The sequence below is a fragment of the Peromyscus maniculatus genome, chromosome 17, assembly GCF_049852395.1.
Source record: "Peromyscus maniculatus bairdii isolate BWxNUB_F1_BW_parent chromosome 17, HU_Pman_BW_mat_3.1, whole genome shotgun sequence".
In the NCBI taxonomy this organism is placed as follows: Eukaryota; Metazoa; Chordata; class Mammalia; order Rodentia; family Cricetidae; genus Peromyscus; species Peromyscus maniculatus.
The window spans coordinates 34,026,240-34,050,847 of NC_134868.1; the positions used below are offsets into that span (position 1 = coordinate 34,026,240).

The following is a 24,608-nucleotide window of genomic DNA, read 5'->3' on the forward strand; positions in this document are numbered from 1 at the left end:
GTTACACTTTGAACAATTGAAACAGTGACTGGAGACTGCAAGTCTACCCTTATGGGCAGATGATGTTGTCAAAATGACCTGTCAAGCACACCAGTGTTGTTCTCTTCCAATAGTTGTTACCAGGCTCAGCTTGTCCACCTTGCAGCAAGCATCATGCTCCTCCTGATAAAGACTTATGGATGGATGGTTGTTACAGGCTGTGGCCTGCTTGAGCTTCAGGTGTTCTTTGAAATGGGGTAGGTCTAATGGCTGGTTGTAAGTCAGGGCTGTCTCCTTTTGTTAGGGGAATGGAGCCCAATTGAAATCAGTCCCGGTGAACACTTGCAGAAGTGGTTTCCCAGCAAGCCTACACTTCATTATAGTACAAACTTTTCTAACAAACAGGCTCAGTTCACTCACTACTTAGCTTCACTCTTAGCAACAGCAGCAGCAGGATCAGTCCTTTAGCTAAATTCTACTTTTTATAACTTAATCTTTCCAAAGCAATTTGACTGCAAATCCTTGACAGCCTCAATTTCATTACTTCAAGGTCCCCCTACAGTAAGACAACATATATAATATACTCTATTGAAGGTCCAAATGATGTACAAGGGAAATGGGAAGGGAGAGCCTAGAGGACCAGACTACCATGGGTAACAATTCTGAAGAGCACAGTCCAAATACAAATCCTACAAACAAATTGTCAATGATGATTTCCATCAGGGAAGAAACTTTCCATGTATGTAAAAATATTAAAATGTGCATAAAAATAAAATTATCTATAATAGAGACACATCTTCAATGTATACACCTCTAATACTTTTCTCAGCAGGATTATTTATAAAACACAATATTTTCCTGAAAAAAAAGAACTCATCATGATAGATATTTTAATTATTATTTTAGCTAGTTTGTTTTTTCAGAGCACAGTAACTTAATACCAACCTGAAGCTGTTTTTTTTTTTTTTTTTTTTCCATATACCATTCCCTTTTGTTTGGAATCTAAAAGGCTAGCATGTTAGGGAGCTGAAGGAAGCACTGTTTATGAAGGTACTGCCATGCACAACCTTGCCCTAAGTACCTCACTGAACTCCAGCTTGACCTGCCCCCAGAACCTGGAGCTCTGTTTGCTTGGATTTCTTTTGATGAAGTTCGTCAGTGTCAAGAGAGCAATGCTTTATTTAGATAGGGGACAAGCGCTCAACAAACGTCTGACAGGAGGTGTATAAATGCCTCCTATTACTACATGAGAACTAGCATCTGCCCCACATGGCTGCAAAGACACCCCGAGGGACGACTCTCGGAGAGGCACCGAGCGCCAGCGGCTCACAGGACTAACTGACCTGGGAAAGGAACCTTTTTAGCTGTCTTCCCTTTGTAGATGCTGACTCTAACAAGTCTCCTAGGTTTCCTTCACCTCCACTAGGAACTATTTTCCATCAGGTCACTCCCTCACTGGTAAACACGCTTGCACAGCTGCTGTCTCTTGTAGCTGCTCTCCACTCCCTGCAGACTTCTTTCCTGGGGGCCTGTGGCTTGTCTGGCTCCACTCATTCCATCACTGCCTCTAGAAAGAACCTTTTGCAGGCCAGTCCCTGGTGAGGGTCTGGTGTCCTCTGACCCAACCTTCCTCCACTGCTCCCCAGCACTGCTGTTCAGCAGGTTTTTAGAAGCCACACATTGGACTTCCTCAGACCTACAGGGGAGCTTTTCCCCTTCAACAATCACACAGTGTAGAATGGGTAATTTTCCCATATCTGGCTACAGTTTCTATTAGGGGACATTGAGCAGCAGCCTGTCCTTCAGCTATGTGGCATCAGAGCTGCCATTGCAGTTATTACAGCCACAAATATACCTGATCTTTCTAAACACCATGCTAGGCTGCATGACTTGACTGCTACAGTCTAGACATCTTTCCATGAAATGCAATCTGACAGGACAGCAAAGTCTGATGTGGTACAGAATATATCCCTTCACATGTTCTCACACAGTTTCACAAATTGAGGAAAAGGAACATCCTGATAATGTTCGCCTACTGTTTCAGATTGCAAAGTTACCAGGTGTGGAAAGACCTAATGGGAACATTCAGTGTAGGACTCCAAAGCATGCCTTAGTGGTGCTATACTGAAAGACTGCGTTGTTTATGCTGGAGATCTTCTAGAAGGCTACTATATCAGCCCATAGTGCCACATATACAGCAGCCCAGAACACGAACTATGGTAAGACACAGCAAGACATGGCATGGGAACTCAAAATACTCCATGGAACAACAGATGGAAGTACACTGTTGAAAGATACCAATTAAATCTTGAGAAGTTTGTATAGAACACATTTTTAAACATTTACTTAAAGCTTATTTTTTAAAAGGAAACTTTTAGTATGTACACAAAAGAAAGTTCCTAATTTATCAATTTATGCTTAAAAGCATTCTCATAGTGCAACCTTGTATGTGCCACATGGATTAAAATATGCAGGAAGAAGCCACCGGATGACTTACTGTAGTTCCTCCACCCAGCATGGAAGCTGCTCTCTTGAGGACTAACACACAGATTAGTTTTTGAACATCAATAAGTGAAATCTGAAAACGGACACATTTATGTGTCTAGTTTTACTTTACACTGTAAAGATGAGTCATTATTGTTACATATAAAAGTAGCTTTATTGTATATGCTCCACTCTCTCATCCTGCAGTTTCCTTACTTATTCTGCTGATGGACCTTTCAGGGGTCATTAAGAGTATTAAGAATGGAGCTATTAATATTGCACATCTGCAAGTCATACACATGTGTGTGTAACTCTATGGTTTAAAAACATAGGACCACAGAGTATGAGTGTGATCAATACTGTTACCTAATCTTAACCTTTAACATAGATGAAAGTGTTTACATCCTACGTGGTGAAACTGTGAACAGCATCAATATTACTTACTGTGGTGAGTGTATGTTAGCACCTAATCATAGTTCTAATAGTACGAATTGGACAGCTCATTAAGACTGAATTCATTTCCTATGTTAATGGCCTATTGAAGAACCTTTTTTAAAAAATGAGAAATAAGGTACTTATTAGGCATTTTGGTCTCAGCAGCACACAAATAACTGTTACATGAAGTTAGTACCAAGATTGTGTCGTTTCTGTGGCTGTACTGACCACGTGACTCTCAGGCCTTTGTAGTTTATCAGTAAGAATGGAAATGTGAAGATGTTTAGGTAAAGGGACCCATAAAACACTACCACCTCTACTAAATGGAAGATACTAGATTTCAGAAGACCATAACATGGACAAAAACACTGACAGTAACTTGGTCCTGAGGTTCCAGGGGAGAGCAGAATCCATCAGGACCTACACTGGAGGCTAATATGTTACATTGTGTCAAAAATCTTCCTATAAAATTTGAGTGAGTATAAATCCTAAAGTAATAGACTAATGGTCTTGCAGCACTCAAGCTTTGGAATGGTTATTTAAAAAACAGAACAAAGACCTGGGAGCAAAAACTGTGGCAGAGAAATGTAAAATACATAAAATTTGATAGAAAGGAGTGCATTTAATATCATGGGCAAAAAAGTACAGGAAATAAAGCATCTGTAAGCCTGATGCTAGGGAAACTCCCACAAGTCTATAAGGATGGCCCCAGCTAAGACTCCCGGCAGCAGTGGATACATAGCCTGAACTGGCCATCCCTGTGATCGGATTGGTGACTACCTCAATTGTCAGCGGAGAGACTTTATCTGGTGACTCATGGAGGCAGATTCACAGACCCACAGCCAAACACTGGGCCAAGCTAGGGGAGTCCTGCTGAGGAGAGGGAGGAGAGATTGTAGGAGCCAGGGGTATCAGGGACACCACAAGAAAACCCACAGCAACAGCCTGCCTCATGTGAACTCACAGAGTCTGAACCAATAACCAGGGAGCCTTCATGAAACCCATCTAGGCCCTCTGCACATATGTGACAGTCATGTACCTTGTTACATATGTGACACTCACGACAATGAGAGCAGGGGCTATATCCCAGGTGCTTTGACTGGCTCTTGGGAACCTATTCCTCATGCTGGATTGCCTTGCCCAGCCTGAATACAGGGGGGAGGTACTTGATCTTACGGCAGCTTGATATGTCATGCTTTGCTGATGCCCATGGGAGGCCTGACCTTTTTTTGAGTGAATACAGAGGAGGGATGGGTTGAGGGGAGAGAAGAAGAGAGATGGAAGGAGGGAGTGGGAGGAGAGGGGGGAAGGGAAGCTGTGGTGGGATATAAAATATATACATCAATTAATTTTTAAAAAGCATCTTTAATCTTTAAAGAGTAAGAGTAACATCAATAAAGAGAAACTGTGCTGTTTGCAATAGGGCAATAAGAAAAGCATCTTGAGTGCCAAACTCCACCCACTGAAAAAGCCAGGGTATAAATCCATTTAGACGACTTTCATTCATAGAGAAAGCAGCAGGGCCGCCCTACTTGTCAGGGCCACCCAGTCAAGTACTTTCCTGGTCACGATGCACAAGCACAGAGAGGATGCAACAACTGGAGTCCAAGCAAGTCTAGATACTTGTGCATGTAGAAACGGAAGCTGCTGTTGTTCATGAATGTTAAGATTCGCCTGTATGTGCAGCAAAGGATTTACAGGCCTGGGAGGTTTGTACCAAGACTGCTGAGAAGAGCTGATGGGCCAGCCAATGTGTAGTAGCATCACATTCCAGCTAGGGATCCTTCATGAGTCAGTGCATGAAGATGTGAGAGTGGCAGCCTAAGACAGAATGGAGACCTCTAGAGGGCGGAGATGCCAGAAATAGGAGACACCAGCCAAAGTGGACAGCCCCAGAGAAAAACCACGCATGAACTGCAAGTAACAGGGCCACACATCTGAGGCTGCCCAAGCTACGCCCCATGGCATGACGGACAGATTTAATGTTAGCCTGCTGATTTTCAGCTGTTCATATTCTCACATTCCTCCCTTTTAGAATGGGAAAACTGACTCTGAGTCATTGTATTTTTACTTTTTGTGTTTTTAAATTTGGCTAGAGCACATCTAAGAGATTTCCTTGAATGTCCATAGACTTCTAAATAGCCTAGGAATTTTTAGGACACTAGGAATTCTTGGGACTGAATAAATAAATGCATGTGATGCTTAGAGATGGACATAAGGCTTTGGATGCCAAGGTTAAGTAATATGGTTGGATGTCTTCCATGGAGTCATGTTTTGAGCATTTGTTCCCCAATTACTGGCATTCTCCTGAGAGGCTACAGAATTTGAACATGTGTGGGTTTCACTGGAAGACATCAGGTCACAAGAAATCAGGTCACAAGGACCTTCAAGAGATCCAACTGCCCCTGCTCTGGGGCCCACTTTCTCCGTTTCCAGGTCTACCACTGTGTATGCAGCCTCCACCTCATGTTCCCGTTCTCATGGATTAAAACACCCTCAAATTGTGCGCCAAAGTAAAGCTTTCTTCCTGGAGTTGTTTCTGCTGAGGGTTTGGTTATGGCAACAAAAGAGTAACTGTAACTGGTTACAGAGTGAAGTACTGACTTATGAGAGGAAGTAAGAGTGAGCACCTGTGTGAAATATTCCACCTGGTCAAAGGGACAGGGTAGGAGGGTGCAGGGACCCGATGTCCACTGACCTGAAAGACATCACTATGTAATCCACTGAAAATCCTTCTATTTTTTTCCAAAAGAACAATGGAGGAAATGAGAAAATAAAGCACATCTCTAAATATTTTTAATACTCAGAAACCTAACATTAAACTCCAGGGTAGAAAGTGGCTATGTTGATCTATTACAGTATTTCCTTCCCACCAAAAGAAAAGACGTCTCACAGGCCCCGTTATGTGAATTTGGGACCTGTTACTGAGATAAGTTCCACTATGTATTTAATAATTATTTAATTCTACAATGTTTTCAACACTACTTTTAGTTCTGTAACAAAGGTTTCTTAACACTCTAATATGATGTTAGAATTTTTAATGATATTTAAATTAACTCCTGAAGGTTAAACTTACTACTGATGGGACACTAGATACTTGTTCAATTTTTCTCATGTTGTATTTCATATTGTTGTCACAGTAACTTACAAACTTGTACAAATATTGCATGTGTGCATTCTGTAGTGGGCACAATAATTTTTAGGATGTCAACATCAAAGTGGTCCTTACTCTAAAGTAATATATATTATGTTTATGCATGTGTGCATATATGAGGCAGAAGCAGCAAATGAAAGGATGTGCTGTTTTATAAAGAAAACCTATTCTTACTAGAGCATAATCATAACTTAATTTAAGAGGGAGAATGTTTATAGTATCGATGGATAGAAAATACACTTACCACTTGTCCATTGTGTGGGTTCTTATGAGCATATGGAGGTCCACGGATATGATTCCACATCTGGCCAGACGTCATAGCAAAGACTATACACTGCAAACCAGGGTACAATATTTCAATACATAAGCCAGGGAATGCCAGAATAATGCATTTAAAAAGTAACGCTCATCATTAAACTTCCATTTAAGAATTATGTATCAGCTCCCACAATAAAAAAAAAAAAGTCAGTTTACTATAAGATCCTGAGCACATTCCTTATTCTATCTGCATCTTGAACTCCACAGCTATGAAGTAGACTAGTTCTCCCCAAGAGATACAGTGATGGTTAAATGATATGACGTGTTATGCCCCTGGCAGAGTGTCGATCTAACAGCACTCGCCAAAATGCCAGTCAAAGGAACAATGGAGATATGAGGTAGCGATAAAGACCATGATCCTCTCCACATCTTCCCAACTTCATCTGCACACTAGCTAGGACCATGCAAAGCTAATGTTCCTGGGTTACCATAGGCCTATCTCTACTACTACTTAGCTGTTTCCACAAAGTGCCTCACTACAAATCCAGACCTGGAGAGATGGAGGAAGCTACGAAAAAATGCATTCAAAAAATGCATTCAAGAGTAACTCCTATGGATTATTTTCATAACTGTTGGCTCTATACTGGAAAAGTTTATTTGGCATGTAATCTCGATGATAACACAGCATTAATGGAGGGGTGGTAATGAACAACGAGTCACAGATTGGTTATGGTAACTTATGGCTACGTGAGTTATACTGAAATATTATTTTAAAATCCATAAACTCAAACACACCTCTAGAATAAATCAGAATGTTACTCTTTTGGCCCTGTAATGTGCCCAATTACTCAGCTGCCTAGCTCTGGTAACTATCTGTCTCAACGAGGATTAAAAATAGCAATAAACAACAATCCAGTTTTGTGAGGTTTGATTGGGCTTTTTTAAAAAAGAACACAAAGAAGAGCACAATATGGTACATCTTTGGAGGATATAAAAACTCAGAGAACTAAGTTGGATTATGTCCTATAACTTCGTGTAAAACAGTTTCAGCAGAAAATGGTAAACTAGTTTAGAGAGGTTAATCTGAATTTTCTACTTTCCTTGTTGAAGGTAACTTTACAATAGCTTTTGTTTTCTTAGAAGCCACAACTGTTGTGAGCAAAGTTGAATAGGACATTTTCTGAAGCCAAACATTTACAAATATTTGTACATAAACTTAAGACAATATACTAGAATACTAGGTCTACTAGAGGTAGAGAACATATTTAACCATCTAAAAATACAGCTTATGATGCAATTATGTGAGAAAAATAAATTCTGCATTTAATTCATATATTAGTTTCAATGAATTTAGAGAGACTGGTGAGTTAAAATTTTGTGTTAAAAGACATATACTGTTTCAGGCAGAATGTATTTAGAAATCCCACAGAAAGATATATGAGGTGAAAAACCACATTTATAGTAAGACAGGTGACGTCTGTTCATTTAATAGCTAGCCAGACACAAGAATTCCGCCGGTTTGGGGCATGGCCTTCACATGGACTAAATCTGCAACTGAAACCCCCTGATGCATCTCCTTGTTCTTTGCCTTCGTGTACTAACTGCTTTGTTAACCCACTTCTATTATGGTTGATGGAAAGACATGGCCAAGGTCAGACTTCAGGGAGATACACCACGTGCAGTATGGAGAACAGCTTGGAGGAATTAGCAGGTGAGATTACACTGGCCTAGCCCATGGTACTGTAAGAACTGAGAGAAGGACGGGTATGTAAGAGGTGGAATCAATGGGTCCTGATGCTTGACTGTCCTGACAGAAAAGACTCAGAACTAAAACCAAGAACCCAGATATCTTGTTTCTTCTTTATCCTTGAGGCAGGGTCTCACAGTCAGTGTATAAGCTCTGTTTGGCATGGAAATAACTACATGGTCCAATCTGGCTTGTGACCCACGGTTTCCACATTCTTGGTTCTAGGATTACCGTGGACACTATGCATGGCTAGGTTACTGGTTTCTGACTTGAGCAATAGGGTAATTTGAAGAGCTACTCAGAGTGTGAGGATAAGGCATGCAAGAGTAAATAAGGAGGCAGAAAGACTTGGAATTAAGTTTAAAAGGGTAACCACAATATGCCTTCAAAGTACTCATTTCTGGAGCTGAAGCAATGGCTCTGCAGCTAAGATCAATTGCTGCTCTTGCAGAGTACCTGGGCTCAGTTCCTAGCACCCAACTGGTAGCTCACAGACACCTGCACCTGTAGATAAAGGGGATCTCATACTCTCTTCAGTCCTCCATGGGTAGCACCAGGACATACATGGTGCATATATATACAAGCAGGCACTCATACATACACATAAAATCCAATCTTAAAAAAATTCATTTCCAAAAGACACTACATATATTATATAACAATGGAAGTAAAGAGAAAGCTACCAGGTATGATTACTATAGTATGAGAGGAAATTAAATTACCCAAGAACACTAGGTAGGATGAGATTAAAACAAGGCCTAAGAAGAACCCCAGAAGATGACTCAGAAATACAAGTCATCATAGAAATTGGAACCCAGAGGTCTGATGTAGGTGGAAAAGTGTTACGTAAATAGCAGGCGAACAGCATTTTAGAAAATGAAGTCATAGTGGTCTGTGATCATCATAGTCTGGGTCAGATCAAACATAAAGCAACCTGACAGGCCTCAACTTGAGGATGGAAGGTATTCACCTGGGACATCTGTATCACCTCTTCCCAGGCCCAGGAAACATCACAGGAGAGGAGTCAGAAAGAACACAAGAGCTGAAGGGTAGACAGGAGTGCTGTGAAAAGCTGTGTGCTGGACATGACATGATGCTGTACCAATGAACTCAAGAGCCGAGCGGCATGCACAGACCAATACGCACCAGGCCAACCAACATCCCATCACGGGATTTTAGAGAGGAAACTATTATTATACTCTGGCCAGCTGCATTGCATTGCTAGGGAATCAGTTACAAAGGGGAGACTTTACAATGATAGTGAAAGAAGAGAGGATGGCTGGAGTACTGCTATTGAGTAAATGAGAAGGGAAACAGGCTAGCACATGAACGAGAGGTGTTAGCCTCAGATAGTTGTAGAAATTGTTCGGTGTCGACACAGTCAAAGACACAGGAGGTTCATCTATGAAACATGGTGCTGCAAGGGAGTCTGGGAATCTACATCAGAAAGAAACAAATCTTCATTTGTAATCATAAAAAGTACATAATCACTGTCAACTGTGCATTTGGCTGCCAGATCAAAACCACTTTTGTGGCATGTGAACTTCTCTCAATAAGACAAATACAGAAATCATCCTAAGATTTCCACATTATAGAATTTAGCCAATATAAGAAAATTCAGAATTACTTCTAAATTATGAACATATGAACATATTAGTATAGCATTAGATACAAATGTAAACATGTTTTTGTAGTACTCAAGGGAAAAATGACCAAATTTTCTTAAACTTTAGATATCAAAATTAAGCAACAACACCATCTATGGTAGGTTCCTTAAATTTTACAAATTTCCTTTAGTTAGTATTTATTCAGGAGTCCAGAAGCTGGAGTAATAAACATAATGGAACCTTAAAGAAAGGATTCTCTGCTGAGCAAGCTAAGGTAGTGACAGACATAATTACAGAAATCCAGGACTCAACAAAGTTGTGGCAATTTTCACAAGACACAAGAAAATCCTGAACTAACAGTCTTCTAAAATGCAAATCATGCCACTTTTATGCCAACCAGCCTTTAAGTATGACATGTTTATCTCTTTGGTCTTTACTGCTAAAATGTCATCATTTCAGTATATTTCTTAATCTGGATATTTCATTTTTGCCATTAACATAAGAGGGACTTTTACTAAATGATATATTCAGAAAATGCATGATTCATGAGAATAGCATGATTCATGAGAATAGTCTCTATGAACCATCACAAAGTGAACACTCTTGTAAATTACAAAAGAACACTATAGAACACTACAATCATAAGAAAAGAGTCCTCTATGTCACTCAGATGGCTGCCCAGATAGATTCCAGTGGGCAGACAATTTCTTGAAAATGCTGCAGTAAACATCAGTGCAGGCTTGCCTTCATAGATGCAATGAAGCTTTACCCAAGAGGAAGAACTAGACGCACATATGCCAAAGCAGCTGCAATGCTAAGCATCCTCTTCAACACTTGCGATTAGACGAGGATGGCTGCATATCCTGGGTGAGGCCTGGAAGTGTCATACAGCAATTTAATTTTACAATGCTTAGCAATTAAGGCGGATGAGTATATTTTCATATGTTTAATGAAATTTGGACAGGAGGTGACACTGTGAGTCTTTTGTCTTCTTTTAACATTTGGTTACATACCCTATTGTTACTACCTTGAAGTTCTTTATTTTTGTGGATCCAGAGACTTCTTTAAATATAGAGAGAACAAGTAAGACTTAACAACAGGATGGCTTTCCCTTCGTTTTCTTAAGTGCCATTTAGCAAACAGTTCTTAACTTTAATGTAGCTCATTTATTTCTTCTATTACAGTTACTTCATCTTTTACTCTAAGATATTCTTGTCTAATAATGAATACCTACACCTTCTGTTGAAAGTATTATGCTACTAATTACATTCAGAATTCAGTTTATTGTCTTATACATGGCTAGAAGTGAGAGAAGTTCATGTTTTTCGCAGTTCCATGCATTGTAAAACATATTTGTCTCAAAATAGTCAAAATGCATGACTGTATAACTGTAAACCTGTTTATAGACAACAACTGTATTCTATATATCTTGCTATGAAATGAACATTACAAAAATTTGGTCCAGGATCTACAGTTTATGTTGGTTTTTTGTAAGTATACATTTTCGACCATTCTAGCTTTTCTTTCATATAGTCATGCTTATTCTATTCTTTGCCCTTCTCATTTTCAGAAATATTGGCACATCTTTCGTCAACTGTCACAAAAATTTTCCAGAATTTTCTCACAGTTGAAATGTATATTCTTACAGTGTGGAGTCATCCAATCTGTGATCCCACTATACCTTTGCTTAAGTCTCTCTTATTTTAAACAATTTCTTTAGGTATAGTATAGTAGTTCTCGGATAGTTTACTTACTATTTAATGGACTGACAGAGGAGTGACAGTCTGACAATGGATGATTTCTTTAAAACTTCATCTTCTTCAGTTAAAGTACTGAAACACTTTATACTGTTAATTTATGTACGTCGACTATATCAACCTCGCTGAACTATAAGTATAGCTCTAATATTGCTATTCATTCTCATTCATACTCTTCCCACCTCCACTTCTGGACATCCAGAGCCCACAATAAAACCTCCAAAAAAGACATTTTATTCTTCATCTCAGAGACGTCAAAATTTGTGAACTAGGATGTTTACAGGTTTCCCTGTCTGAATAACTGATCCCTTCTTACCTAGCTTTCATTTTATTTTGTTACAAATGAGTGCTGAGCCTAGCAAATGCTCATATACATAAGATCATGACTTTTTTATGTTAGTGTAGAAAATTGTATTAAATTTTCATATTAAAGTAGCATTCTATTATTGAAATAAATATGATAACTTATATTACTGTTATTATTTAATACTAAAAAAATCAAGATTTTGTTTGGAATACTTCCATCTATATTCATGAGGACTGACCTATTATTTTCCCATTTTTAAATGTCTGTGTCATAACTAAAAATCAGTTACCTTGTTTCAGAAAGCTGAGAATATTTGCATTCTTATTCCTGAAAATCTTTATATGGTCAGAATATTTCTCCTAAATTGTCTGGGAGAATTAGCTACCAATTATTTTAATGTGAGGGTTTTAAGAATGGACTCAATAGCACACAATGCAGACATTCTCTCTCTCTGATGCCTTGATTTGGTTTACTAAATTCACTCATTAATTAATAATTGCCAGTTACATTGTTGAAGTGTGACCTCTTAATCTAACAAGGTATTTACTGGGTCATGGCTACATTATGACCCTGACAAAGCTCAAATCTATGTGTTATTAAGCCTCTGCCAGACAGAAACTGGATCCCCCAATTGAATTGTCACAGCACAGTATTAAAGAGGAGTTTACCTTGCTTCTGGGGTTTTAAAATTATTGTGTTCTTGGCAAATGTGTTAAGACACTACATGTGCGAAGTTTTTGCCAAATTCTTTACTTATTTTTCTGTTTCTCTATGGAATCAGATATTTGGGTATTTGAAATTTCATAGATTGAGGCCAAAAGTGAGGCTAAAAGTAACACACTGTAAACAGCAACAGCAAAAGTCATTTGGAGAAAGCTGCCCATCCCAGGAGCAGCTTCAGAGGTGGTTCCAGTGTGCACTATTTCAGGCTCCAAGAGCTGTATGTGAAATTAGTCAAAAAAAAGTTCCATCTTGGAAAACTAAGAGCTGAGCATGTTATCAAAGCACTGGCATTGCATTAATACACATAGCTGCCTGACCTTCCTAACTACACAAGGAAGTTCTGAAGGCAAGGCTCATGTCCCAGTTTTATCATGGCTTATCTTTGTGTCACCCCAAGGTTCTTGAAAGTTCTGAGTACACAGCAGATTTTCAAACTCACTTGATAGTCAATAAATACCTGAATAAAGGAAAGATAAACACACTGAAACTCTTAACTGTATTTCTAAACCTGGTCTAAATAAAGGAGAAGTCAATAAAGAAGAAAAACTAAAATGTACTAACTCAATGGGAACCTTAATGGCACAATACTAGTGAAAATAACCATGTCTTAAAATTGCATTATATCTAAACTGTCCATTCATTTAACTTCCACTCATTCAACAAATCCTTACTGAGCACTTTCATATGCTAAGCACAAGTCTACTAGGATACAATTCCTATCTCACAATTGTAAGGGATACTGACTTTTAGTCTTTGTACACCTGGTAAGCATTCAATAGAACTCAACATAATGTGGCATCACTCTCATAAAGAGAAGTTTCTAGAACCCTGTGATAAACTAAGAGCACTCCTTCTAACATGTATGTTTATGCTTTTTGAAATGGGCTACTCAGCTCCTGAGGCTCTCCAGGGACAAGTGTGGTCCATGCCATTATATATATTTAACAACTCTAAGCAATGGGCTTTCGTAAGATATTGTGTGGTGGTATTCTAATTGTACTGAAATGTGATTTTGATTGTATGTTAATAAATAAAGTTGCCTGGGGGTCAGAGCTATTAGAGCCACAGAAAGAGTGTGGCGGTGGTGGCGCACGCCTTTAATCCCATAGATCTCTGTGTGTTCAGGGATACAGCCAGCATTGGAGACATATGCCTTTAAGACCTAGGGGGCTGTACATACAGACAGTGATGAGGCAGTCACGTGTTTTCGGTTTACAACCAATGAGAAGGCAGAATGACTATGAAACGACTTACACACAGGGAAATAGCTCTCTTTCGGGAAGCTGGGACACCGCAGGAGGAAGGGTGAGATTTTAGCTCTGAGCTCTGACCTCTTGGCTTTCTCTTTTACATTGTTTCTGTGTTTCTTATTTAATAAGACGGTTGGTTACATCTACAATATTGTGCTTTGTGAAAATGTTTCAAGTATTTTCAAGCCTTAGAGTCAACCAAATACTAATTGTTATTGAAAAAAATCAAATATAGTTACAGCTCTGAATCTATGGGTATCACATGTAAATTCAGTTCACCAGAGATCAGAAACAATTTTAAAAAATTTTGACTACTCTGCAACATGTAGACATGTTTTCCATGGTATTTGTGCCTAAGGAGTAAGATGTGATAAGCATTTACATGGTACTTAATAACCTACAAAAATGGTTTTAATGCAGATATTTAATCAAGGACATGAATACCTGCAGTCTGTGCTACCTAGATAAGTCCTAGAACCAATCTTCCACAGTTACGAAAGAACATAAGTATTCAGAATTCTAAGAAATTCAGAATTACAAGTAACATTATATGATTTTAATATTAAATTTTTAAAATAAAAGAATGCAGCTGAATATTCCCAGCTGATTACACAGCCTTCTCCACCATCCTATCTATCCCTTTGTTTCTGGAACCAACTCCTTCAGGCAACCATCACGCTCCCTACTCCCTCCAATTCCAATTCCCAGCCCCATGCCCCATCACCAGCTTTGTAGACCACCTACTATGGCCTCCCCTTCCTCTCTGGCCCTATTTATTCCCAAGAGATAGCAGAGATCTTCTCATATAGCCTTCCTCTAACACTGCATGCATCCCTTTGTCTCAGCTACTAACTCTCAGGCACTTCCTGGAATCCCACCTGCCATGCTGGCCATGGAATCAGTTCATTAATTCTCCCTTTTCTCTACCAATTCCATTCCCTGAGTCTTAACCCCAGCTTTGTAGCAGACTACTGCTGTGGCTTTCCTCTCTGCCCCCATTCCCAGAGGTCTACACAGATCCTGGGGCCACATCCAGCTTTCTTCCCTCTATCCTTCAACCCCCCTCCTTCTTCTAGGCCATCCCCATTCCTTAGTGTTAGTTCTCCATACCTAGATTCCCATTCTACCCATGAACCCTCATGGCCACACCTGGCAGGATCAGAGAAGCATTTCCTACTAGTAAATAGGCAGTCACCACACTCTCCTAAGAACCAGAGAGGGCAACAGAAACCAAGGAACTGAACACACACCCAACAAAGACAAGAACAGGTATCAATACCTACAATTACAGTCACTCCAAATCCAGATGCCTAGACACTAGCATAAAAATATATTCAATACCAGACAGAACAATATGTTGCTAAATGAAATGAAAAATTTAGCAACTTGAACAGGAACTTGAGGTGAACCACACCAAGGAAGTTCAAGATATGGAAAAGAGAGTATCAGGCATTTAACAAGAGACAGACAAAATGGATACCCCAGTTAAAGAAAATGTAAAAAAACAAACAACAACAAACCCTCTAGGCACAAAACATCCAGGACCTCTAGGAAACTTTGAAAAGACCATGTGAAAATAATAGGAATAATGAAGAAGAAAAAGAAAGGAGGAGGAAAGGAAGGAAGGGAGGGAGGAAAAAGGAAAGGAAGAGAAAGAGGAGGAGGAGGAGGAGAAAGAAACAACAACAACCTAGGTAAATGTCACAGAAAATATTTTCAGCAAAATTGTAGAAGAAATTTTCCCTAACCTAAAGAAGTAGGTGCCTATAAAGGCACATGAAGCATACATAGTACCAAATAGACAGGACCAGAAAAGAAATTCCCCACAGCGCATAATGGTCAAAATACTAAATTAGTTCTCCTTAGCAGAGAAAATTAAGAAACAGGTTTGAAAAAACATGCGTTCTAAAGATATAAACTCATTCTAAGGAACTGTCAGAATTTTCCACAAATATCCATTAGAGTGAATATAAAAACGACCTACTTACAAAACAGGCACAACTATCTTCCAATGACTCAGTTTTGATTAACAAAGTGTTTGGGGCTCTGCTCAAACACCTACGTCACTGAAAAAATTAACATCAACAACTGTTTGTTTCTCACTTAAAGGTGAGCAAACAGCAAACCAGAGAGGCAGCATTAGATCAAAAGATACAGTTTTACTAAAATACATATGGTAGTGGCACATGCTTTTAATCCCAGCATTCTGGAGGCAGAGGCAGGCGGATATCTGAGTTTGAGGCCAGTCTGGTCTACAGAGAAAGAGTTCAAGGACAGCTAGGGCTACAAAGAGAAACCCAGTCTTGAAAATCTAAAATTAAGTAAATAAATAAATAAAATACATAGGGAGAGGGGGGAGTTCTTTCTACCCTCTGTGAAATCTGAGCCACCCTATAACTTTCAATGTTTATTCCAACAAATCACAATGTGCTTAAGGTTTAAGGGCCTTTCCTGAATGTGAAAATTGTCTGGGAATTTATACTAATCTTCAGCCTTTAAGCTTCTCATAAAATCTAAGTAATTAAACTGATATAATTTCTTTGAGGCAGGAGAAACATTAGAGTGTGAGAACCATCTACAAGCACAGCTCATCAGTGGGAACAGGCAGAAAGAGCTTCTATCCCACTGTGATTTACTGTGATAATAAGGCTGGCTTATTAGACTTTTAATGATGTCTTATCTTTCATGTTTTTAATTGCACATCTTTGGGACGTTTTCTTTTGTGTCTGAAATGAATGTTGCTATTCACCAAACTAATTTTGCCTAGGTTAAAATGACAGTAATCGGTGAAAACCTGTAGGTGCCATGAAGCTCTGCACTATGGGCTACAAACTACACAATTTTAACTCATTCTAGTATTTCAAGCAACATTGCTTTTTGAAAATTACAATGTTTGCATTTGTCCTATGTTCCTTAAAATTGTATACTACTATAATTCAGTATTTTATTCAATCACTCTTTAACCACATCATAAATCAGGACACGATTAAGTCTCCAAGTAAAAGGAAAGTAGAATAAAATGAGAACCAACCAATGACCTGTACTCTGTTCTGTGAACCATCACTGCTTTTATGAATAGAAAGTATTTAAGAATCATTTTTTTTTCTGCTCAAGAAGCCCAAGAGAGCTGGACAGTGGGGGCGACCTTTAATCCCAGAACTCGGGAAGCAGAGCCGGGAGGATCTCTATGAGTTCGAGGCCAGCCTGGTCTACAGAGAGAGATCCAAGACATGCACCAAAACTACACAGAGAAACCCTGTCTCGAAGAAAATTTAAAAAAAAAAAAGGCCAAGAGCCAGTCAAATCTACCTCTCACTTTTGTAATTTAACTTAGAGCCTAGGAAGCTATGAAATATGTATGTAGTAATATCTCCAGAGCTCATTTCCTCTTTGCCAGGAAGTTCAGATCTTCCTGACTATCCTATACATGAATCATGATGAGTAATTTCCTCCTTCTTACAATTCTTATTCTAGTTATGAACCAAAAGTAAGTGTAGTAGTAAACATAATTACTATCCTTACAGGATAGTTTATTCAGCTGTAAGGGCTTATAACACTAATTAATTCCTTGGAAAGTATGTTTTTAAACAAAGCAAAAAAATTGGGTGGAAAGAAATAGAAAAAGATACCCAATAGCAGACTATGGTCTCCATGAGAGCCCCTATAAACATGTCTACACAAACACATGAGTACATACACACACACACACACACACACACACACACACACACACACACACACACACACACACGCAAGGAAAGAAGTGGCATAGGGAAAGATCCTATAAGCACTATTTTTCTGGATAATTCCTTTTGCATTACTGATGTATTTCCTATATAGCTGATCAGTACTTCAAGAACTCCCTTTGCCATGCAATCAGAGACATTTAATAGAATTCATCCAAATCACCAAATCAGATACTAATATTTCTGCCAAAATGGAAATGTATAGTCTTACTTCCAAAGAAAAAAAGACATGTCACATATTTAAAACAAATAAATATTTGGGAAACCAAGACAGCATTTTAGCATAGCCTCCTTATTGTCTAAGGAAATCTCCAAAACAGGTTAAGAGAACATACAAATGAACAATCTATAGTTACACACTATAAATAATTAAGTCTGGGATAGTAAGGATGATAATAATGGTGGGAGAAGAGAGAAAATCATATTCAAAGGACATGTTTAATCTTACTGCCATTTTAATGACTTCAATTCTATCTGTTATCAACAGATAAATAAGACACTGAGATTTTAATCACCACTCCCACCCTTCTGAAGACACAGTTTCTCTGTGTGGTTCTAACTGTCCTGGAGTTCCCTTTACCTAGACCAGGCTAGTCTTGAACTCACAGAGGTCCACCTGACTTTGCCTCCTGGGTGCTGGGATTAAAGGTGTGTGCTACCACTGCAGGGCACGAGATTTTAATCTCTTTGTTTAAAAAAAAAAAGGAGGAGATATAAAAAGTAAGCAATTATTTTTTTTAAAACAGCAATTTATCATCAAGGTAGAGTTGTAACTATATTGTCTGAAAACATGTCTTTTCTGGAAGTCTGTTAGTAACTTCCAAAAGGTTCCACTAGGGAGTGGTTCACCTGCCAAGGTTCCCTGGTCAAGTATGTATTTGTGAATGTTAGAATATTTTCTTCTAGGCCAAGTTAATTAGCTTTTAAGGTTTCAAAGTAAATCACCACAACAAAACTATATGCAGAGGCCACAAGAAACTGATCAGACAAATGGTCTTCTATGCATTCTCGCTGTCATAATGGGTTTCTGTGTCCAGTGGGCTAACAGCTGATATTAAAAAAAAAAAATGTGCCTGAATTCATAGACAACCAGGTTTTCGAGAACACAATACAGGTAACTGTTGGAGCCCACTAGATTATCTGGTGGCTGTACCCCGCAGGACAGCATACAGGGTTGATTGGACCACAGGCCTGGATACCAGGTGACTGTAACTAGCAAGGGAGAGGTCTTTTGCCCCACCCCTTGGCACTGTTATAAATGGACCTTTGGAATAAAGTTCTGGGCTGGTGGATAAGGACCCAGGCCCACCCGAGTCTATCCTGTGTTTTCTCTCTGTTTCTTTACTCTCTATTTCCAACTCTCTTATCCCTCATGCCTCAAGAGTTCCTGGGGTAAATAAGTGTGGGGGCTGGTCCTCCCACAGGTAATTAGGTTCAAATTCCAGTTCAGAGAGATTCCAGCTGTGCGAGCTGTAGCAAGTTGACTTTAATTGATTCTTTGTTTCCTTGCTTGTAAAATAATATAAACTTCTTGGCATAATTATTGTAAGTCACGTTAATAAAGTAAATTCAATAAATAGTAATATTTATCATTACTGCCTTCTGATATGCTAATTGGGGGCTCCTCTTGGATATGAGAAGTCAGAGAAGAAAACTGACCAGTATTTATTCTTTTAGATTGAAACAGTAGCAAGATTTGGTATAGTATTCTTTAAATACTAGTGAATCTTAAAATTCCAACAATACAGCTGGGCGGTGGCGGTACACACCTTTAATTCCAGCACTTGGGAGGCAGAGGCAGGTGGATCTTTGTGAGTTCTAGGCCAGCCTGGTCTACAGAGCGAGATCAAGGAAAGGTGCAAAGCTACACAGAGAAACCCTGTCTCAATATATATATATATGTATATACTTTTACAAAGAAATTTGGGTATTCGCTAAAACAATCAACTCCAAATCCAGCCAAGACAAAAACCTACCTTACTTTTTAATATGACTCAGTTTACCTTCTGTCACTTTCCATTCCTTTAACTCAATCAATACAAAGAAAATAAAACTTTCTTAGATAGGTGTTGCCTTCTTCACTCTTAAAAACATGAACTCAAACGTAATATTCCATGATACTGGAAAGACACAGAGATTCTGCATGGATTTCTAAACTCTGCATGTTCTGGGAGAAGAGAGAACTGTTCTCAAATGGCTGCTGCCCAGTCTGTCTCCTAGTCTGCCCTGTGGTGCCAGCTGCCTGGTCTGTCTGTCAGTCTGCCCTGTGGTGGATAGTCACAGTCTGCCCTGTGAATCCCCTATCACTTCTGAAGATCCTTAACTACTCGGTGAAAATAAAATGTGAAGTATGAAGGACATAAAGGGCTATTGGACACAGGCAAAATGAGAATGAGCTGGACAAGTATGTCACTGGATTATACATACTGCATTACATTAAAAGTCTGCTTTTAATATGCTAACCATAAGTAGTTCAGATATCTTGTTAGATTAACTTTTCCCAGCATCCTCTTTAAACTGGACAAATTTAGAGGTTTCACCATGACATTTTCATACACACATATGACATATGCATCTTCTCCCCTAACCTTTTCTTCTTCCTCCAGGATACTTAGGAGACATTTTATTACCAAATACTTTCTTCCTATTAGAAAAGAGGCCCTATTTTTAATTATGTAGCTAAATTGTGCCATATATAAGAAACCTATGAACAGAGATTGACCACACTGCTAAAGCCTACTATTGTCAGTTATCCAGAAACTGTCTTAAATCTTCAAATGACAACTAGATTAAAAGCAAATCATGTTAATGGCAAATTTCCTCTTCCTTTATAATTTTTACTCCTAATTTTTTTATTGCACACATGACTAACTTCATGAGTAAAATGAAGAATAGTGAAACAAAATGAAGCATGATTTTAATCTTCACTACAAAGTTATCTACTATGGCTTTTGCTAGATAAGCACTACCTAATTAACAATGTTCATATAAATTCGTAGTTTATTAACCTTTTGAAATTATAATTGATTACTATTTATGTGGCATCTAATCATATTCACAATCACGATCTTATTTCTCCTCTAAACAATCATTGTGATGTTTTACAATTATCAAAACTCGTAACACTTAACCTTTCCTATGACATACTGCCTCCTATTTTATGCTTTTTATTTTAAAATTCTGGTGATAATTTGCAATACTTTCTATAGGATTTCTGCTTTTATACTCATAAAGTGCAGTTTGCAACATGTCTGGACACACTCCTATGTTTAGCCTTCTCTAAATTCTCATATTCTTATGAATATTTTTGAAAGCTGTAGCCTTTTTATTACCCACAGAATAACTGCTACAATTTCTATAAAATGTGGCACATTTCTCTATTTTATTTTCCCGATGCAAACAGTTTTCTTATTTAAAACTCATTTAATACTACATATGTGCATATATTGCTGTCTTTTGTTCACATTATCTGTACAGTTTGTATATGACTATGGTTTTCTTTTCCTTAACTAGACATTAGCAAGAGTTTACTCTGAGACAGGAGCAAACTTCAAAGCTTGGTAGTCCATTTTTTATTTTAAGAAATCTGCTGCTTCATTAAAATTCAAAACCTCAACACAGCCAGGTGCAGTGGCATACACCATTAATCCCAGCGCTCTAGAGGCAGAGACAGATGGATCCCTGTGAGTTCCAAGCCAGTCTGGTCTACATACTGAGTTCCAAGACAGCCAGAGATACACAGTGAAACCCTGTCTCAAAGGAAACAAAAACAAAAACAAAACCTCAACAAAATCATACCCCTTTTGTCTATCAGAACCTATCTAGGCTCACTGAATTTTCACTCATTTGATTTCTCCCATTGTTAGGCTCAAGACTGCTTGCCTTTCAAGATCAATGGAGATCTGCCCTATTCAGAGGGGTGTGGCTCTATCATAATTAGAAAATCATGAAATATTTTTGAATAATAACCATGAGTTAATAGACTCAATCCTCAAATCAAAAGACTAACAGACTGGATTAAAAAAACAAGACCCCTCAACTTGTTGCCTGAACACAGATCTAAAATTAAAAGATGAAAAGAGTTATTTCAAGCAAATGCTGCCAGAAAGAAAGCATAAGCATTCATACTAGTATCTGAGTACCTCAAGTGAAAATTAAAGGATAAAGAGCAGCTCAATATAATAACACCCCATTAGGACCATGTATGACTGCATATGACAGTTCTAAATATATACACATCAAATATCAGCCCAAACAACTTTATAGAATAAGCACCACTGCACATAAAACCATAGACTGATCTCCACATATAACACTAATTGTCATCAAGACAATGAATCCATCAACGAAATTATCAGAAGTAAAGGACAATGTATATCAAAATGATGTAACAAACATTTAAAAATATTTAAACTACAACACTGCAGAAGACACCTTCTCAGTAGTGGAAGCCCTTTAAAATAAGCCATACCTGAAGATATAAGAAATTGAAAAAAAAGTATTACATTGCACTTGATCACAATGAAATAAAATTAGAAATATGAAAGAAATTACAGAAAACGTATGTAAACTCACAGAGACAGAACAATACATCTCCAAGTAGCAAATTGTTCATTAAAAAAAAATCAGGAGGCAAATTAAAAAATCCAAGAAATGAATGAAAATGAACACATAAAATACTTTAATATACAAGCTGTGAGATACAATAAAAGGAATATGTATTGCTACAAATCTCTAAATTTAAAGATTAGAGAAATAACACATCTCAGTGATATACTTTAAGGTCTTAGAAAAATAAGAATAATCCAAACTGAAAATAAATATATAGAAAACAATGATGATCCAGGCAGAAATTGAGGAAAAATTAAAATAACAATACAATGAAACAAAGGGCTGGTTCTTCATGTGATACACAAGAATGACAAAAAGAGAAAAAAAATAACAAAAAGTTCAATTAATAAAATTTAAGGTAAAAAGGAAAACATTACAACAGATACTAATGAAATTAAGAGGATGACTATATTTCCCAACAACTGGACAATTAAAAATACGCAAATTTATATAAGCAAAATTAAACCAACATAAAATAAACAATTTAACAGAAGACTGAATTAGTAATATACATGGGAAAAAAAGCTTCCAGATAAAAGATGCCAAAGCTCAGCTAGATGCATTGCTGAATTCCACCACACTTATACAATAACCAACAATGCTCCTCAAACTATTACAACAGGAAGGAGAGAAACATTTAAAATTATTTATGAATCACTCCAGTATTATTTTGATATCAAAACTAAGAGATAACAACAAAAAGTTATAGGCCAACCACTGATGAAAACACATGTAAAATTGCCAGTAAGTACTGGAAAGATATAAACAATCTCACATCAAAGGGATTATTCACCAGTCAAGATGTTCAAGGATGTTTCAACATTCACAAATTTATGTAAGGTAACTATGCTATAGGACAGAAGTCACATGATTTGAATAGCACATGCAGAAAAAGTCTTCTATGGGCTGGAGAGATGGCTCAGAGGTTAAGAACACTGACTGCTCTTCCAGAGGTCCTGAGTTCAATTCCCAGCAACCACATGGTGGCTCACAACCACCATCTGTAATGAAATCTAGTGCCCTCTTCTGGCCTGCAGGCATACATGCAGGCAGAACACTGTATACATAATAAATAAACAAATCTTTAAAAAAAAAAAAAAAAGAAAGAAAAAGTCTTCTACAAAGTACCTTCAAAATAAAAACTCAGAAAAACCAGGAACAGAAAGAACTCAGCTCAAAAGTTAATTGCTATACGTGGCAAAATACATTCAATTTTACACTTATTAGAAGAAAATCCAAAAGTATTTCCTTTAAAATCAGAAATAACACAAAGATACAAACCTTCTAAGGTCTTTTTCAATGGTCAAAGTCTTAGCTTGAGCAATAAAATCAAAAGAAAAGGTAATCAGGAATGGAAAAAGTCAAGTTATCCTTATTTGCCACAATACCATTCTATATGTAAGAGAGCTTACAAACTACATAGACGAGTCTTAGAACTAATGAGCATTTTCAATAGAGTAGAAGAGTATAAAAATCAATAAAATCTCATTATATAAAATGAGAGAGATGGCAAAGAAAGAGAGGGATAACAACCAACCACCTAGATATGAGGACACCAAAGACCTCAACAATGAAATTTTAAGACACTACAGAAATAAACTGAAGACAGTAACAGAAGATGCAAAGTCCTCTACCTCCATACATCCGAGGCATGCTCCTTTATTTGCAGAATTAACAGTATTAAAATGGCTATGTTACTGAAAGCAATCTATGCACTAATACAATTCCTATAAAAATTCCAATGACAGAATTCACAGAGCGAGGACAACAATTTTAAGACCAATATGCCAACAAAAAGTACTTTAGACACTCAATAAATTCTGTGCAGAAAGAACAATGCCAGATACACAATATCTGACCTCAAATAATACTACACAGTCATAGTAACAAAAATAGCATCATACTCACACACAAACAGATCCACAGATCAATATGGTAAGCGGATAAAGAAATAAACCCACACAGTTACAGCCACCCAACTGTTAATAAAGATGTCAACAAAATATAATGGAAAAAAGACAGTCTCTTCTACTGGTACTGGGAAAACAAGTTCAACATGGAAAAGAAATGAGACAATTAAAACTGGATCAGATATATTAGTTATGGCAAGAAACTGAAAAGGTCAGGGGAAAAAAACATGGAGACCATACATCAAGACATGAATATGTGCAAGAGCTTTCTGAAATAAACTCCTGTACCTCAAAAATTAATATCAACAATTTACAAATGAGACTCCATAAAATTTAAAAGAAAGAAATGATTAAATAGACAGCATACAGATTATGGGAAAACCATCTTGCCAGATATACATTTAATATCATGTAAAATAATATTCTATATTATTATAAACAATCTAATCAAAAATGGACAAGTGAAAAACAGTTCTCAAAAGAAAAAGTACAAATGCCCAATAAGATAAAAAAGTGTTTACCGACCTTGGCCATCAAGGGAAATGCAAATTGAAACTACACTGAATGACCAAAACCCAGTCAGAACAGCTATGATAAGAACACAACACACAGCAAATGCTGGCTGGGAGTGAGAAGAAAT

General features: G+C 37.7%; 1 protein-coding gene across 3 annotated transcripts in view; it reads right to left on the bottom strand.

Annotated features, from left to right (window-relative positions):
- Tusc3 (tumor suppressor candidate 3) overlaps nt 1–24,608 on the bottom strand; it is a 174,996-nt gene that overhangs the window by 50,250 nt on the left and 100,138 nt on the right. For 2 of the 3 annotated variants that reach the window (XM_006973967.4, XM_076553513.1), the window contains exon 6: nt 6,297–6,386. The exons of the other annotated variant lie outside the window; for it this stretch is intronic. In XM_006973967.4, coding sequence (XP_006974029.1) covers nt 6,297–6,386 — 90 coding nt within the window. The remainder of the gene's footprint in view (nt 1–6,296; nt 6,387–24,608) is intronic. 3 annotated transcript variants of the gene reach the window in all.